The 17291-nt window shown below is 45.1% G+C and overlaps 1 protein-coding gene across 1 annotated transcript in view; it reads right to left on the bottom strand.

Annotated features, from left to right (window-relative positions):
• Window positions 1-1265: 1265 nt before the first annotated feature.
• Window positions 1266-17291, bottom strand: part of PANX1 (pannexin 1) — a 48888-nt gene continuing 32862 nt past the window's right edge. Inside the window, exons 3-5 of the mRNA XM_043451838.1 lie at window positions 8637-8860; window positions 6386-7032; window positions 1266-5867 (exon numbers count right to left, since the gene is read on the bottom strand). Of these exons, the coding sequence (XP_043307773.1) occupies window positions 5788-5867; window positions 6386-7032; window positions 8637-8860 (951 nt within the window). The 3' untranslated portion in view covers window positions 1266-5787. The remainder of the gene's footprint in view (window positions 5868-6385; window positions 7033-8636; window positions 8861-17291) is intronic.

Genomic DNA, 17291 nt, shown 5'->3' with positions numbered 1-17291 from the left:
CATTGCTTTTGTTATTATAATCATACATAGTGGCCTGCTTCAGAGGACCCTGCCCCTGTGCCTGACTGTTAAAGTGCCTTTGCTCAGAACCCTGCCCACCTGCAGATGGCAGGAAGGAAGAAACACACCGCTGCCTGAGGCTTGCCATTCTAGGAATATTTGCAAGATCAATGGCCTTGTTTCCTTTGTTTCCTCACCTCCCCCTCATCTCTGACCCATAAAAGAAACTGGCATCCAGACCCCGACTGGATGATTATTTTGAGATGCTAGTCTGCCATCTTCTCGGTCAGCTGATTTTCCAAATAAAGTCGTATTCCTTGCCTCAACCCCTCCTCTCAGATTCACTGACCTATCCTGTGGCGAGCAGAGTGAGCATGGGTTGGTAACACTATGGGCTTGACGATGTAAGCAGTCATACTAGAGAAACCCACACGCCAGGACCTGTGAGTTGTAAGCAGTCATACTAGAGAAATCCACACACCAGGACCTGTGAGCAGCCTCCAGCCAACGAAAAGGCAGTCATACAATCCCAAGAATATGAAATCTGTCAACAACTCGGGGTGAGGGGGCTTGGAAGCAGTCCCTTCCGCAGTAGAGCCTCCGGATTAGAGCACAGGTGCAATCCACACCTTGATTGCAGCCTTGTCAGACCCTGGGCAGGGGACCCAGCTCAGCCGTATTCAGACGCCTAACCCAGAAAACTGCCAGATAATAATATATGTTGCTTTAAGCTGCAATGGTTGTAGTAAAATGTTATGGAACAACAGACTAACACAACCTCTAAGATTCCTGGGGGTGCCCCGTTAGGGAACAGTGGGGCGGGGGAGGAGCTGATGACAATTATAGCTAGCACTTACAGACTCACCATGGGGCAGGCACTGTATTAAGATTTTAGGCAGCTGATTTATTACCCACAACAGTCAATTGTGTTAATTGACCATTGTACAACACAGTCCCCTTCTTGAGACAGGGAGGCAGGCAGACCCATGTTTAGCAGCACAAAGCCTCTGTTCCTTCCTCTCTATGCAAAGGCAAACAATTCCCAATCAGAAAGCATGTGATCTCTGCTTTAGAAATTCCAGAATCTGTGGGCCCTTAATCAAGGAATTTTTTCCTTTAGCTACTGTCAGCTAGCTGGATTTTCGTGTGTGCCATGAAGCCTACCGAATCTCAGGTATCCAGCAGAGGAACAGGCCTCAAGACATTTCGGGACTCATCTTCTGCCACATCTTCCCTGAAGAGAAGACAAGAAACATTAAGGCACATTTTTCATTAGAAAAGAAGTTTTATTTAAGGTAGACACAACAGTGCAGAACAAAAACACCACTTCACTTTTATGTATAGACACAGTAGCCTTGGTGTTCAGCTTTTCAACTCCCCTTAAATATCAGCATGGTCAGAAGGCAGGGCGTGGACAGGTGCTTATGTGGAAATATGAAATAGAATGGTCAAGGCTCTTGGTTTTTAACAGTCATTTTCTAAGACTGTAATTTGTTCCAATCCTTCAATCTCTGTGGAATAGAAACCAAATCATTCTTACCAAATGACACGGAAAGAAAAAAAAAAAAACATATTCTTCTTTAAAAGGTTTGAAAAAATGTAGTCATTAAAAAGAACGTAAATTATGCCTAAAGCACCACTTTATGGAATACCGTTAAACTGTCATTACTGTGCTTTTAAAAAAAGCCAACTTGTTAAAGAGGAGCTGATGGCTTCAGTTTTTGTAGAAAACTCTTGGGACATTGCAGAATTCTTTTTTCCTCTTCTGATGAGGCACAGAGAAAGCATTCAAGGCATGAGAAACTTTTACAACTTTCAGGAACAATGACTGATCAAATCACATGCATTAAGAGACAAGTATTCTTACAGCAAAAAAGAGAATCCCCAAACACAATACATTTCATCTAAAGCAGGCAGGACAAACCAATCACGGATGAGCGTGTATTACATTCCATAAATGACACAATGTCATCTTTGCCAAGCTTTCTCCAAGGTTTTACTTAACTTGTGAAAAACAGGACAGAAATGCCAATGACTGCCCAGGAGGAGCCATTTCATCCTAGTGCCCTCAGATGAAACTACTCAGAACTGCACATTTCAGTCAACATCCCTTTTCAAATTATCCTGGGAAATTACAGAGACCTTTATAACTTCAATTGCCCTAATCACTGGGAGGCAACACTGAAAACTTGTATTGAACATGGAAAGGATCACAATTCACTCCAAAATAAAAAGTTAAGAACTGTCACTACTTACATGCAGAAATCTATCCATTTGCAGAACGGATCCTTTCTCCAGCAAGAGGCTAAATAAGCCTCCCCTCCCCTGACCTGCAGAGGACCATCTGCCTTTTAAAATCAAATTACAGTTGTCCACAAACTAGGATTTATTATAATGGTGTGTTCTTTTGTTCAAGTATTTACAGAATGCCTAGTCCATGCCAGTCACTGTTCAGGAACTTGTGATATGGCAATGGGTTTAAAACGAAATAAGCAAAAGAAACCAACACGCATGCATTTTAAAAGCTGTGCAACAATCTAGCTCTAAGCGTTGAACAGTTCTCACAGGCTCAGTGCATGCAGTGCCCTGCCGCCGTCCCAGCTTAGCTCATCCTTGCAAAGGAGAGGGTGCCCAGAACAGGAAGCCTCCACTAAAGAAACACAAACACCCCACAGGACCTGCCATACAATGTGGGACATTTCTCCATTTCTCCCAGGACGCTCACGAAGTAGGACAAAGCATCGTGCATGTCAGGGGTATGCCCACCATCCCCCGGCCCAGCGAGGCTGGCTGCAGGGGACGATGCCGTGATCCAGAGGCTGAGGATGCGGTCCACGCAGACCCCCGATCAGGCTGGGCTACTGCCCACCCCCCGCTCTCTTAACAGACTCTTTCAGTCTGACTTGAGGAAACATTGTCAGTTACTCAAGGGGACAGCTCATTCTAAGTGTGTAAACACTAATCAGTAAATGAGCACCTGACTTACTGTTGGGAGCAGCGACTTTCCACAAGGGCTACAGGAATCTCCCTACCAGGTGGCTTGGTCCCCAGCCATTACAGCCAGCTTCTTAACCTGGGGGGTATGGACCACGAAGACCCCAAGGGTATTTAGCGTTGTGTGTGTGTCTGAGGAGAGGGTCCCTAGCTTTAGAAAATATATTTACAAGAGGGTTTGTAACCTCCTAAAAGTTTAAGAGCCTCTGTCTTAAGAGAGTGTCTGCCCATTATTTGGTGAAATTAGAGGAGCCGGACACTGCTGTGAGAATGGTTGGTCAGACCGCAGACCCAACACTGGTGCTAGAAGCCTGGGTGAGAGGACATGTGGTGGTTTATTAGGAAGACACTGGCCGGAAACAAAGTTAGCTGATACAGGCAGTGGTCATTTAGGATCTGTTTGCCCCCTTTTGTAAAGCAATGATTGATTCCTCATTCTTGGGAATCTGCTCAAAGGTAGTCCTCACCTAAGCCAGCAGTGGATGGAGAAGTTAACTTTCCTAATAACGCTTTTCCTCAAGTCAAAATGTATGGCCAGACGTCCCCATTAGCCTCTTATTGCCGTGATTGTTCATGGACAGTATCATGTACCTCCAGGCTTGTGTTCCCCATGTCCTGCAAGGTAAGGTACAAAGAGCGATTGGAGCTCTTTCTGTTCAGAATCACTGTCTGTGTTACTGTTTTGTTCAAGCTTCAGCTTGGGGATACGTGGCTAAAGAACTTCCAGGAAAAACAATAACTAGACTCTCAAAACTAGTAGCTAGAAATGATGGGAAAGAGAAAAATAGTAATGTGTTCCCCAAGAACACAGCATTTGCTGGGAGTTCTCTGGAAGGACCTTCATTGTGGTTATTACTCTTCCTGTTGGTACCTGCCTCTGTCTTCACTGCCTTTTACTAGTCTCTGAATTCCTCGAAGGTGGGCACCGGCCTTATTCACATCCCCGCAGCCAGTCACTAGCTGACCTCTGGGACATCACAGATGCTACTGGAACTCCGAGAGTAGGGATGGGAGGGTGCACAGATGTTAGGGCTCTAATTAAAGAATTACATGTCACAGGGCTGAGAGAGTTCCTGATTTCCTAAAATAACATATCCACTTCAAACTATAAATTAGGGCAGTCTATAAAGAATCTGAGACTTTGGGGAAAAAAATCAAGTTATAGAAAACTATATTTCAGAAAATTTTCAAATTACACAAAGAAACAGGTGGAGAGAACTACAATACAACATCTGATACAGTGATATAAAAAAGTAGCAAAATCGATGATTTAGATTACTGACATTTCTAAGTCACACTATAATTCAAGGGTAATAAATATTAAGCAGTAAGAATAATTTAAAACACTGACTGAATTCTGGATATTTATTATTAGCTTTCCATCTCAGAAACCATCGCAGAAGCACAAATAAAATCCACTTCTGCGAATATTCTGAAAGGCAGAGAGCAGCTTATGTAATTAGATCAGGTAAACAACTGTCCCTAAGAGCCACACATAAACTTTGAGGCTCCTGAGGATTATTCAGTAGCAATGTACTAATTTTAACTTTCCAAGAATAAAAACAGGAAGGTCCACAGATGTCCTTTTTAAGAATTTTGTATAAAATGTAAACATAGTTGGGATCTATTTACATGACTGGAATTGGGAAAAGGTTTCTGATATTCCCAGTCAGCCTTGAATGTTTACAAAATAATGCTTGGTTGATACACAATATACCTATTTGTAACATTTATTCTATAATTCCGCATTAATGCTAGAATGTTCTTCCCAAATGGCCTCAATTCTGATATCATACAATTCTAAAATTAAATGAATTTTTCAAAGATGTTTTTAAATATAAATAAACTGCAAAATTGTTCTGGCTCTGAGCACATGTTAATGTGCACATGGCAAATGTCATTTATACATTCTGATCCTAATAAGCAAAAAATGTCCCTCACTTTAAGCCTTCTGTGTTCTGTGAATCTGCCTCAGTAACATCCTGTCTCAAATGCTTTTGATAACAGAGGAATGCCCTGCAGACAACCTCTTCTAAAGTAGCCACTTTAACTTGTTCTGTATGCTTGCTTTCCCCACTGGGTTCATTTAGAAGCATTCCTTCCTGTATGGAAGTCAAGAATTAAACATCCTTTCAACTCTACCTTATTAACAAAGTTCTCAGCCAGAGCAGCACTTGGGTCCACTGCCCTTTGCAGCGCAGGGCATCACATGGTGGTTAGAGGGTCTCAGTTGGCCACGGGTGACAAGTGGCAGGGCCCAGAGCCTGGTCATAAGAACAGAAGCCAGTGGTTCTCCCAGTGTAGGGCACCGCCAGGAGGAGACCCCCATGGGTCCAGAGTCAGTCAGGGAATGTTTTATCCTCCAACAGTCATTGGGACATAGACAAGATTCATATTAAATTATACCCTGACATTATCATCCCATAAAACAAAACAAAAAGCTCCCCAAGTCCTTGCTCTCTGTAGTTCAGAGGCTCTTTGCACCATCTGCACAGAAAGGCATTTTGTTTGTGGCACTGAAGTGCTACTCCTCTTCCTGGAATTAGCCTTACCACTTTTCGCGTCGACACTTGCCGAGGCTTACTTGTTTCCGCGTTGTCTCGCAGGAAGTTCATGAACCACCCTCCACAATGTTTGTTGACCATCGTTTCCACCAGAGACTCAGTAAGACACACTCAGTACCTCTGCTGAGAACCATTTACTGCCAATCAGCTGGGTGCCTGCCAGAGGTGCTGTAGCCAAAACGAATCCCAGGTCAAAGTCACTGATCTGAAGTTCACAGGACAAAAATCATCAGCAAGAAGTGTCCAGAAGTCTCTGTCGGGCATTCTTCTCTCTATTATTTATTTTTGTTTCACTGTGTACATTCAAATCTGCCAGAACAGAAAACAAGCATTTATGATGGAAATCCCACGGCAGGTTCCATTGGCACTAACTTTTCCTCTGCTATCAATCTAGCTGTTGGTTTCTGCCTTATCCACTTAATCTTAGCTTCACTGCAGAGCAGCTGAAGGTGGGTCAGGGAGACAAGTAACTCAATAAACTCCCAGTCCCTTTTGTAAGAGACAGAGAATGACCAACAAGATGATCAGAGGGACAGGGAGATAAGCCAGTAAAACAAAACAAAAATGAGCAAGAGTGACATCGGAGAGGAATGCTTGAGCAAGATGTGGAGAATGAGACAGAAGAGAATGAGAAGGAAGAGCAACAGGTGTTCCCCTGGAAACCTGAGGCAGCACCAACAACCCCCTCTCCCCCTGCGCTGAGGGCTTTCCGCTAATCACACCGGAGAAATAGGCTAACACCAGTGGGCGGGGCAGACACTGTCAGTCAGTCATCGGAGGCGCAGAGGACTCCGTGGGCTCCCCGGCTCCCCGAGAGCCAGGCCTACCTTGCAGCTCTGTCTGGTCCCCCAGCTCCTCCGCCGTCATCTCCACAGGCTCGGGACTTTTGCCGTCAACCATGTCCATCTTGATCATGCCGAGGTTGGTCAGGAGCAGCATGGGGTCAATGTCCTGACAACTGCTTTTAATATTCTCCAGGACCTTAAGACATTTGTACGACTTGAGTTCACTGATATTCTCCTCCAAGAAAAGAACATAGAGGCTCAAGTCATTGTACCCTTCCAACTTCAAATGCAGAACATCAAACGTGGGCAGGATTTCATACACTTTGAGAACATCTGTCTTCTGCTGGAAGGGAACAAACAGGGAGTAGACCACCACCGGAACCAGCAGGACATACACCACGAGGTTGATGAAACTGAGCAGCCGGAAGATACCAACAGCAATGAGCTTGCACTGGAACTTATCGGGGACAGTGCTATCATTTTTCAGGATGCCGGATTTGATGCTGCAGACGAACTCATCCGAGAGAGAGGAGAGGCTCAGGTAATAGCCCAGGTAGATGCTGGCTAACAGTATCGTGCTGAGTGACAGCACCCGGCAGCTCATGTACTTGACGATTAAATGTCTGGAGGCTTTCTTTGTCCGTAAGTACTGTTCCACAATTGGGTACCTGAAGCGGCTTTCCTGTGAACTAAAAAGAAACAAATAAAAATAATTTAAATCCTCACCAAGACCATCAAATAGAAACACATTCGATGGTACCACATGGAAAATTTCCATCACCTTCCCTTCCATACTTCTCTATCTGTAACTTCACTAGAGTACCCAGGGAATAAAATAAGTTGTGTTTTTTTTTTTTAAAAAAAAGAAGGAAAAGTAATAATAAAACCCGTCTCCCCCCAACTTAATATTTTAAGGAAGGTCTAATTCATTAAATGTGCTACTTGTAAATTGTTAGAACAACTCCTGGCATCCTAGTGAATGGTAAATATTTGTTACATAAATTTGATTGTTCTTATTTTACTGCTGTTTTTTTAAACTATAATTTTCCATTCAAATGTGTAGAAAAAAGACAATTTTTCCAGCCTAACTAGAACACATCTGCCTCCTGTAGGCCAGCAGCGGGAGGCAGACAGCTGAGAGGGTGTGGGTTTAGCTAAACCTGGTCCTGGTTCCAGGTCTTCCACTTAAAGCTACAGGACAGAGTTTTCAACTGGGGCGGGGCGGGGGATGGGACAACAGCTGTGAGGGTAATAAATAAATGCAGTTATCTGTAATGATGTTTTGAATATTAAATGAGATAACGCACTTTGGAAAACTCAACAGTGTCTGAGTTATATTAAGAACTTTTTAAAATGAGAGCTGTGTGCTCAGTTGTGTCCAACTCTTTGCAGTCCCATGGAACATAATCTGCCAGACACCTCTGCCCGTGGAATTCTCCAGGCAAGAATACTGGAGTGGGGTGCCATTTCCTACTCCAGGGGATCTTTCTAAACCAGGGATTGAACCCACGTCTCTTGGATCTCCTGTACTGACAGGCAGATTCTGTACCACTAACTAGTGCCACTGGGAAGCCCAAAATGAGACCTACTAATGTGGAGATCAGTCCTGGGTGTTCATTGGAAGGACTGATGCTGAAGCTCAAACTCCAATACTCTGGCCACCTCATGTGAAAAGCTGACTCACTGGAAAAGACCCTGATGCTGGGAGGGATTGGGGGCAGGAGGAGAAGGGGACGACAGAGGATGAGATGGCTAGATGGCATCACTGACTCGATGGACATGAGTTTGAGTAAACTCCGGGGGTTGGTGATGCACAGGGAGGCCTGGCATGCTGCGATTCATGGGGTCGCAAAGAGTCGGACACGACTGAGCGACTGAACTGAACTGAACTGAATGCTATTATTGCTACTGTCAATAACAAAAACCAAAGGAACAATGTCAAAAAAGCAAGGAACTTGTTCCCTAGTTCCCTCACGTCCATTCTCGGTGCCCAGGAGCCTCATAATCCTGTGTTTCTCCATGAAGGGGAAGGTCAAAGCAACTCGCCCTGCACTTGAGAATATGAGAGAGTGACACTTCACTCCACAAGGGAAGGACTTGAGGTGAGGACCGCTGCTGGGGCAGACAGGTGGGGTGAGATCTGGGGAGGGTGGGCCTTCCTGGCTCCCCCCAGGTGTCACAAGGCAGATGGCAGTCCCCCATGTACTGGTATTGAGAACCCGAAGCCCAGATGGACAGGAGAAGGGCAGCAAACTCGTACTCCCAAATCCCAATGGGCTGGGAGCTGAGTTACCTTTGCCCCGTGTTCTCATTAACTTCTGGCGCTGGACAGACACCGTCTCTCAAGTCAAGGTCATGCATGCTCTTTGCAGCTTTAATTGCGCGGTTGTAAACTTTGTCGAGTTCTTCCATGATAAACTTCAAATCCGAGCAAACATGAGGAGCAGCTGCGAAACGCCAAAACAGGGAGGGCAGGTACAGCAGGATGGCCACCAGCAGCAGAATGTAGGGGAAAAACTGAAAAACAGAGGAGCAGATCATGCAATCACCAGAACCGCCCCCGACCCCAGTCCCCATTGAAGTAACCATGCCAAGCAATGTGAGCAGTTTTCTCATTTTGACACTAAAGTGCATCCCCACATCACTTGTGAAAATCAGGCTCCTTACCCAGTAGCTACATCTTATGGCTAAATTCACCTGTCCAGGTAATACTTGACACTAGTAACTCCCCAACTTTGCTAGACTCTAATTTGAAATAATTGGCAAGTACATCATGACACATGATATCTCCACTCTAATCAAAGAAAGAAACAAAAAATAAAATGATTCCCTGGTCTTTTAAAATAATTCCTCAGCAAAATCACAATTAAGGAAGATGTTAATGTCACAGTGGCCTCCGGGTTCTTGTTTTCTTTTTTTAATTGCTATGATTTTAGGAGGTCACTAAGGCTTTTGGAACTCTGTTTTTCTCCCTCTCTGGATTCTGGGAGAATGACACAGAAATGCACAACTTTGCTCAAAACAAATTCGAAAAATGTTAGTTTCAGTGACTCAGTAAACATCCCATGAACCAGTGGAAATAAGAGGTAAAATCCACAAAGTGCAGAATGGACCTTCCGTAGAGCGACAGACCATGAGGACCACACAACATCCTCACTTTACAGCCAGGTAATCTCAAGTCTAGAGAAGCCAACCATAATGGACAACAGTCATGGGGGAGCATCCCAATCTCAATGGTGCGCAAAACCAACGAGAGAGGCTTCAGAAGTCAGAGGGAAGAGCATCCCGTAACCAAGTGCCCTGGGGAAGGGAGGGAAGGCTCAGCCTCAAAGACAGAGGGAGCTGCAGCCAGCACAGATGTGAAGTCAAGCTCAGGCAGTGGCCTTGGCAACAAGGTTGCTGAGCCTCTGACCTCAGTTTCCCTATCTATGAAATGGTCGTGTGACACAGGTGTTATGAAGATTAAATTAGATACCTTACGAAAAATGCTTCACGTGGTGCCTGGCATGTCACAGGCACTAAAACACACCAACCAGAACCAACAGAAGGGCTACAGAGTGGCCACGTTAATGCCAATCCTCACAATGACCCCGGCAAACCATTACTGAGGGCCTCATTTTGCAAAGATGAAGAGGATGCCCAGAGCAACTGCTGGCCCTGGAGCACAAAGCTGGTGACAGAGGCGGGACACACAGCTGGACCTTTCTGACCCCAGACCCGTGCCTCTTCCTCCATAATACACTGCAGATTATTTCACTTCTCTGGAAAACTTCTCCCTCCCTTTGGACTGGTCTCTCTCCACAGCTCCTCAGAGCTGTGACAGAAAGAGGCTACGAAGGCCTTGAGTTGACACAAACCCTGACCCCGACATCTCTGGAAGCCGGCAGCAAACCAAGTCAGAGTGTGACTCAGTACAGACTTGTGTGTGTGCTTCGTCACTCAGTTGCGTCCAGCTCTTTCTGGTCCTATGGAGTGTGGCCCGCCAGGCACCTCTGTCCATGGAATTTTCCAGAAAAGAATACTGGAGTGGGTTGGCATGCCCTCCTCCAGGGGATCTTCCCCACCCAGGGATCGAACACGCATCTCTTACGTCTCCTATATCGGCAGGTGGGTTCTTTACCACTAGTGCCACTGGGGAAACCTGGGAAGCCACTATTAGATTATTAATAGATGTACAGAAAAGTTGCAAAGATGGTCCAGAGTGTTCTCAAATGACCCTCATTCAGTTTGCCCCACTGCTGACACTGGACATCTCCATGGCACCCTTGTTAACAGGAAGAAACCGTTGTTGATATATTACCATTAACTACATTTCAGGCTTTCATTTGGATTTCTCCAGTGTTCCCATTAACGCCTTCTTATTGTTTCAAGATCTAGGGTATCCACTGCATTTTGCTGTCACGTCTCCCTAGAAACCTTGGTTCTATGACAATTCCTCAGTTTGCCTTGTTTTTCATGAAGAACAGCATTTTTTTTTTCTTTTTTTTTTTCTTTTTATTTATTTTTTTTGGTCATACATTGATATGAATCAGCCATAGATTTACACGTATTCCCCATCCCGATCCCTCCTCCCACCTCCCTCTCCACCCGATTCCTCTGGGTCTTCCCAGTGGAAGAACAGCATTTTTAAATGCTTAAAATAACACAAATTCACAAAGGAAATGGCTGACACTGATATACAGCTATCACAACATTAAAAGACAAATTTGTATATGCTTCTTTATCAGCACATTTGAGGGTCCAACAACACAGTAACTTGGAAGTGATGAAGAGTAAAAAGTACTTCAAGACAGCTGAGATTTCTATGGGTGACAGCGACAGGTGGTACCGACACCACTATAGATTTTTGACTACTTACAGACATGGTTTATAAACTTTTAGTTGGAAGTAGATAGAAAATAAGGCTGCCCTATGTTTTCTTATCCCAGTTCGTAGACTTCCTGATGTTATCATGGAGCCCACATTAGGAAGCCCTGCCCCAGGGGCAAGAGAAATAGCAGAAATGGCTCAGAAACTCCACACAGTCTTGGTGGTTCTGGCATGGGATGGCATCCTCAAAATTACTAACCCAATTTACAAACAGCTGCTACACAATGATACACACAAGAGGCTGTGATTTGCTGCATTTTGGCCACATGATTTATAGTTGGCTACAGTGAGATGCAGTGTTCCTTTAATCCTAGTCACCTGAGGGGTGCCCATTAGTATAAAAATGAGTTTGTGTTGCTTCCATAACCAAAAGAAACAGGGATTTCCTTTGACAACCACGGAGGGAACACTTTCTAACTTGGGGCTATGGAATATGTGTTTAAGTCACTTTTGTTTCAAAGCTATTTGAACAATAGTATTTTACCTCCAAGCATTCTTTTGAATTGAAAAGTAACTATTTACAGCCTGTAACAATTTTTCTAACATGCCAAAACCATGCAATAATTAGCACCGATGAATAGTTCACCACTCACTGCAATTAGAAAAATGAATGTTTAAAGGTATTACACATCGAGTGTTTGTTTTCTTCTAAATATCCTTGTACTAAAAAAAAATAAATAAATAAAAATAAAAAATAAAAAAAATAAATATCCTTGTACTTTGATCACCTGTAGCGGAATGTAGAGGAATATCCCATTTCTTAGTTTTTCTTCATAGTTAAACCTCTCTTTACCTTCTCCATCAGAAAGAAAAAAGTGATTTTCAATGAAACTGCAGCAAGATGGTTTTAAAATTAATTCCACTGAAATAGGAATTTTAAAAAAAGGCCAAGAAATTATATTCTTTAAAATCCTTTTGTCCAAATAAGGAAAATGGAAAAACTACCAGGCTTTCAAGTGCATCTGCTGGAGGGAGACGGCTTTGTTCCTAACCTCTATCTACTCCCAGTTAGTTCTGAGGTCTCAGCATCTTTCAAAGTCGTGATTGTATGATTCAGAGTTTTTGGAGATGTAACTACTGAAGACGAGGTAATACTAACTTAGCATTGCATGCTCAGTTGTGTCTGACTCTTTGTGACCCCATGGACTGCAGCCCACCAGGCTCCTCTGTCCATGCGATTTACCAAGCAAGAATACTGGAGTGGGTTGCCATTTCCTTCTCCAGGGGATCTTCCCGACCCAGGAATCAAACCCACATCTCCTGCATTTCTCACACTGGCAAGTGGATTCTTTACCACTGAGCCGCCTGGGAAGCCTGTCACATTAACTTAAGTTGTTGCTGCTGCTGTTCGGTCGCTCAGTCATGCCTGACTCTTTGTGACCCCATGGGCTGCACCACGCCAGGCTTCCCTGTCCTTCACCATCTCCCGGAGCTTACTCAAACTCATGTCCATTGAGTCTGTGATGCCATCCAACCATCTCATCCTCTCGTCCCCTTTTCCTCCTGCCTTCAATCTTTCCCAGCATCAGGGTGTTTTCCAATGAGCTGACTCTTCAGATCAGGTGGCCAAAGTATTGGAGCTTCAGCTTCAGCATCAGTCCTTCCAATGAACATTTCAGGACTGATTTCCTTTAGCATTGACTGGTTTGATCCTGCAGTCCAAGGGACTCTCAAGAGTCTTCTCTAAGGCCACTGTTCTAAAGCATCAATTTTTGGGGGCTCAGCCTTTTTCATGGTCCAACTCTCAATCCACACATGACTACTGGAAAAACCATAGCTTTAACTAGATGGATCTTAATAGGCAAAGTAATGTCTCTGTTTTTTAATATGTTGTCTAGGTTTGTCACAGCTTTTCTTCCAAGGAGCAAGCTAACTACCTTAAGGAGGGCTCTAATCCAGTGACTGGTATTCCTCTAAGCAGGGCCATAAGAAGGCATAGAGACACACAGGGGAGAAGGTATGTGAAGACGGAGGCAGAAACTAGAATGATGCACCTACAAGACAAGGACCACCAAGACCGCCAGCCATGAACAGAAACCAGCAGCAAGACACCAACAGACCCTCCCTCTGAGCCCCAAAGCAGGAATCGACTCTGCTGACATCCTGATTTCCAAATCTAGGAGAGAGGAAATCGTGGTTGTTTAAAGTTACTAAGTATGTGGTCACTTGTCAGAGCAGTTCTAGGAAATCCACATGAACGGGAAGCATGAACTAAATTATGAAGTTCCCACAGTTTGGGGAAGCCACTGGTGGAGGGCATGATGGAAATTTATCTTAGAAAGATTATTACAGCCATGAAGAAAAGACAACACTGGAGAGGAGACAGCAGGCAGGAGGTTACTGCAGCAGAGAGGGGCAGTGATAAGCACTAACAGGGCAGCAGCAGCAGAGAAGACGAATCTGAGAGCTGTTGGGTCGGCCGGAAAGTTCGGGTTTTTCTGTAACATCTTATGGAAAAATCTGAATGAACTTTTTGGCCAACTCAATACACAGAGGGAAAAACATATCTTCTGGGGCCCAACTGTAAGCGATGGATGGAAAAGGGGAAAAAATAGGGCTAATAATCCCGTGTTTCCAGCTTAGGTGAGGGCATGGGTGGTAGTGCCATCAGTTGAAATAAAGAAATATGGAGGAACAGACTCAGAGCAGAGAGGAGTGACGTGGGAGACAGAGCTGAGATGAGAAAGTCTGAACATGAGACACCACAGTCAAGAGTAGCCTGGTGGAGACGTGTAGTAGATAACTAAAAATAAAAGAAAATCTGACCATTTCTTTCCAATTTCAGATTCTGCAGCATAGAGATGGTCAAAGAAGCCAAGAGCATGGTTAGGATCCAAGCAGAACGTGCAGGAAAAGACAAGCAAACCATGCAGGATGTGACACCCCAACACTTCAGGATCAGTCAGCAGGAGTCACGTTAATCAAGAACAAATTCTATAGGGGAGGAAACGTATAAGGTTCACAAATTATGTTTGCTCCCGGATGCCTGTCGCTTGGGCAGCAGTAACGCACTTAAAGGTAACTTCAATTACACGAAGCCCAATGAGTGAAGGGCTCCCCAGAAAGACTGATGCATTACATCAGCGGTTTATAAAGGAGAGAGGAGAAAGGTGGCATGTCATTCTATTCTGCACTCAAAGGAAGACAGCCAAGGCAGCAGGCTTCATGCTGGGTGACATTCTGGAAAGGACCTAACAGGAAGAGAGACTTGGAAAAGAGAAGATGGCAAACAGAGCATTTGTGTGTGAAAGAAGAAAAGACTCCTGTTAATAGAATTAGAACCAAGTCACAAGGAAGCAAGGAAAAACTTTCCCAAAGATTGGCGCGAACATGGCACGGAGTGTTCCATGAGGTGATGAGTTCTGTTTCACTGGATCATCTGGGAGGGCTTAGGAGCTCTGGATCTGGGGTGGGAAACTTTTTCCTGCAAAGGGCCAGACAGGAAATGTTTGTGAGCCATATGGCCTCTGTCACAAGTCGGTGATTCTGTCATAGTATAAAAGCCAACACAGGTAATGTGTACAGGAGTGGGCGTGGCTGTGTTCCAATGAAACTATCTGCAGAAACGGGTGACGGGCTGGGTCTGGCTGGAGCACGTACGTCAGTCTGCCAGCCAATGCCCGGGATCTTTCCTTTGCAACAAGTGATCCACAGACAAGCACCCTCAGTATCACCTGGGAGCTTGTTAGAGATGCAGAATGCAGGCCCCCATCAGGCCTACTGAATCTGAGTCTGTATTGCAGCAACTCTGGATTCCAGATTCTGATCCCTCCCTCATCCAAGATTGCTTCGTTATTTGCTTTTCTGTTTAGTAACCTATCTGGCTGGGCTACAATATATTCTCAACAATGTCCAGTTTTCAACAAGAACCACCACCACCACTACAAAATGAGACAAGCAAAGAAATACGAAAGTCTGAATCTAAATTTCAACAAGATCTCCAGGTGACCTGCGTGCACACAGAGTTTGGGAAACACTGGTCACTGGTTTAGATGACTGCTGTCTACAATGGAACCTAATCTGGCCTAGCAAAAGCAGACTCTCCTGAAAAGTGGACAAAAATCACATTCCGGGCCTTAATCCCACAGGTTTCAAACCCACAGGCATCAACTCAGTAGTCTGGCTGGGACCCTGGGTCCTGTATTTTCACATGGATAATGCTAAGGTTTGAAAATCTCTGGTCTGGTAGCCTCAGAGAACCCCTCCAACTAAGCTTCTTTGCATCCACTTAAAGAAAACATGGCAAGATCTGACAACTCCGTTAAGTTTCTTCTTCTTTTTGTCTGTTTGTTTTTCAGTCAAAAACTGGCTTTTCTGTTTCAGAAAGAAATCGTGCCTAACGGTTGCCTACTTTATGAACTTGAACAAAGAGAACACTCAAAAAAAGACCAGTTATCAAACAGTCCTGGAGTGCCAACTGCTGGTCGTTTGAGTGCACCCACATTTCCACCAGAGACAACTCAGGTAGGAGTCACCAGAAATAAGGGGTGGGAGAGAGAGGGAGGGGGAAAAGGGCCAGAGACGTGAAAAAGCAGGTGCAGAGGAGCTCCAGCAGGAATCACACCACCGTCAGTCACACCCTCGCCCACGCCAGTGCTGCACTGAGTGACTTCCTCAGGGCGATTCTGGGTCTGCCTTTTTTTTTTGGCTGCGTCAGGTCTTAGTTGGTCATGTGGGACCTTTCATGGTGGTGCATGGGCTTAGTTGCCCCATGACATGTGGAATTTTAGTTCCCCGACCAGGGATTGAACCTGCGTCCTCTGCACTGCAAGGCAGATTCTCAAATGCTGAACCACCAGGGAAGTCCCTGGGTCTTCTGGTTTTAGCTCTGACATCAGAACTGAGTTGAGAAGTGTTCACATAAACCCTGTGCCTCTAACCCCCTCATCGTGAGCACAAGTCAGAAGGCTCCAGAGGAGAACCAAGTCTGGTTCTGATCAGGACTTGCAGCCACCTCGTTCCTCAACTCCTGTCCACACATGTGATCCAAGCACCCACTATGGACAGTGCATAGTCCTCGGGCACAGGGATGAACAAGACACGTCATGGTCTCTGCCTTCATGGAACTTAAAGAGTCTTGGAAATGAAGAATTAATTGAGAAGAATTAAGGCAAGCACCAGGTGGCACTAGTGGTAAAGAACCCACCTGCCCATGCAGGAGACATGGGTTCCATCCCTGGGTCAGGAAGATCCCCTGGAGGAGGGCATGACAACCCACTCCACTGTTCTTGCCTGGAGAATCCCATGGACAGAGGGGCCTGGTGGGATATAGTCCATGGGGTCACAAAGAGTTGGACACGACTAAAGCAACTTAGCACACAAGGCAAGTAATGACCGTATCCCAGGGTGATTCCAGGAAAAGGGCAGGCTGCTCTGGGAATACACAACCAAGCAACACAGACCAGGGTAGGGTACAGATGATAGTCTGCTCAGCTGCTGCCCCATTTCTAGGATCTGAATGTCTGAGGCAGGGCGTGTGGTCTACTGTCTACGCAGCCGGCCCACAGTCTTATTCCTGGAAGCTTCACATTCACCCACCTGGCCCTTGAAGCACTTTGAACTGGCAACAACCTCAGTCTAGGGTTCAGGGGAAGCTTCTAGGTGGAAACGACATTTAAGCTGAGACTAGAAAACCAAATTAGGAGTTCCCCAGATTCGGGGCTGGGAAGGCTCTTCAAAGCAGAATGTGAGTGAAACAACCAAGAACATGAGACCTACAGGAAGTCAGAGCCCCTGGGTGTAGAGGGGGTGAGGCTGGGTGTGGAGGTGAGGCTGGGGCAATGGTTCACAGGGCCAGAAAGGAGAGTGAACTTGTTAGCCAAAATAGTTTTTTGTTTTTGGTTTTTTTTAAGAAATAGAGACATTTCATAAGGACACTGGAGGTGTTTGCCTAGGGAAATGAGTTGGGTAGCCTTTCCCTACTCCAGGGCATCTTCCCAACCCAGGTCTCCCGCATTGCAGGTGGATTCTTCACCAGCTGAGCCACAAGGGAAGCCCAAGAATACTGGAGTGGGTAGCCTATCCCTTCTCCAGTGGATCTTCCCGACCTATGAATTGAACCAGGGTCTCCTGCATCAGA

The sequence above is a fragment of the Cervus canadensis genome, chromosome 29 (genome assembly GCF_019320065.1).
Source record: "Cervus canadensis isolate Bull #8, Minnesota chromosome 29, ASM1932006v1, whole genome shotgun sequence".
NCBI classification, from domain to species: domain Eukaryota; kingdom Metazoa; phylum Chordata; class Mammalia; order Artiodactyla; family Cervidae; genus Cervus; species Cervus canadensis.
Note: the sequence above shows the minus strand (reverse complement) of the source record. Positions and strands in the feature narration are given on the sequence as shown.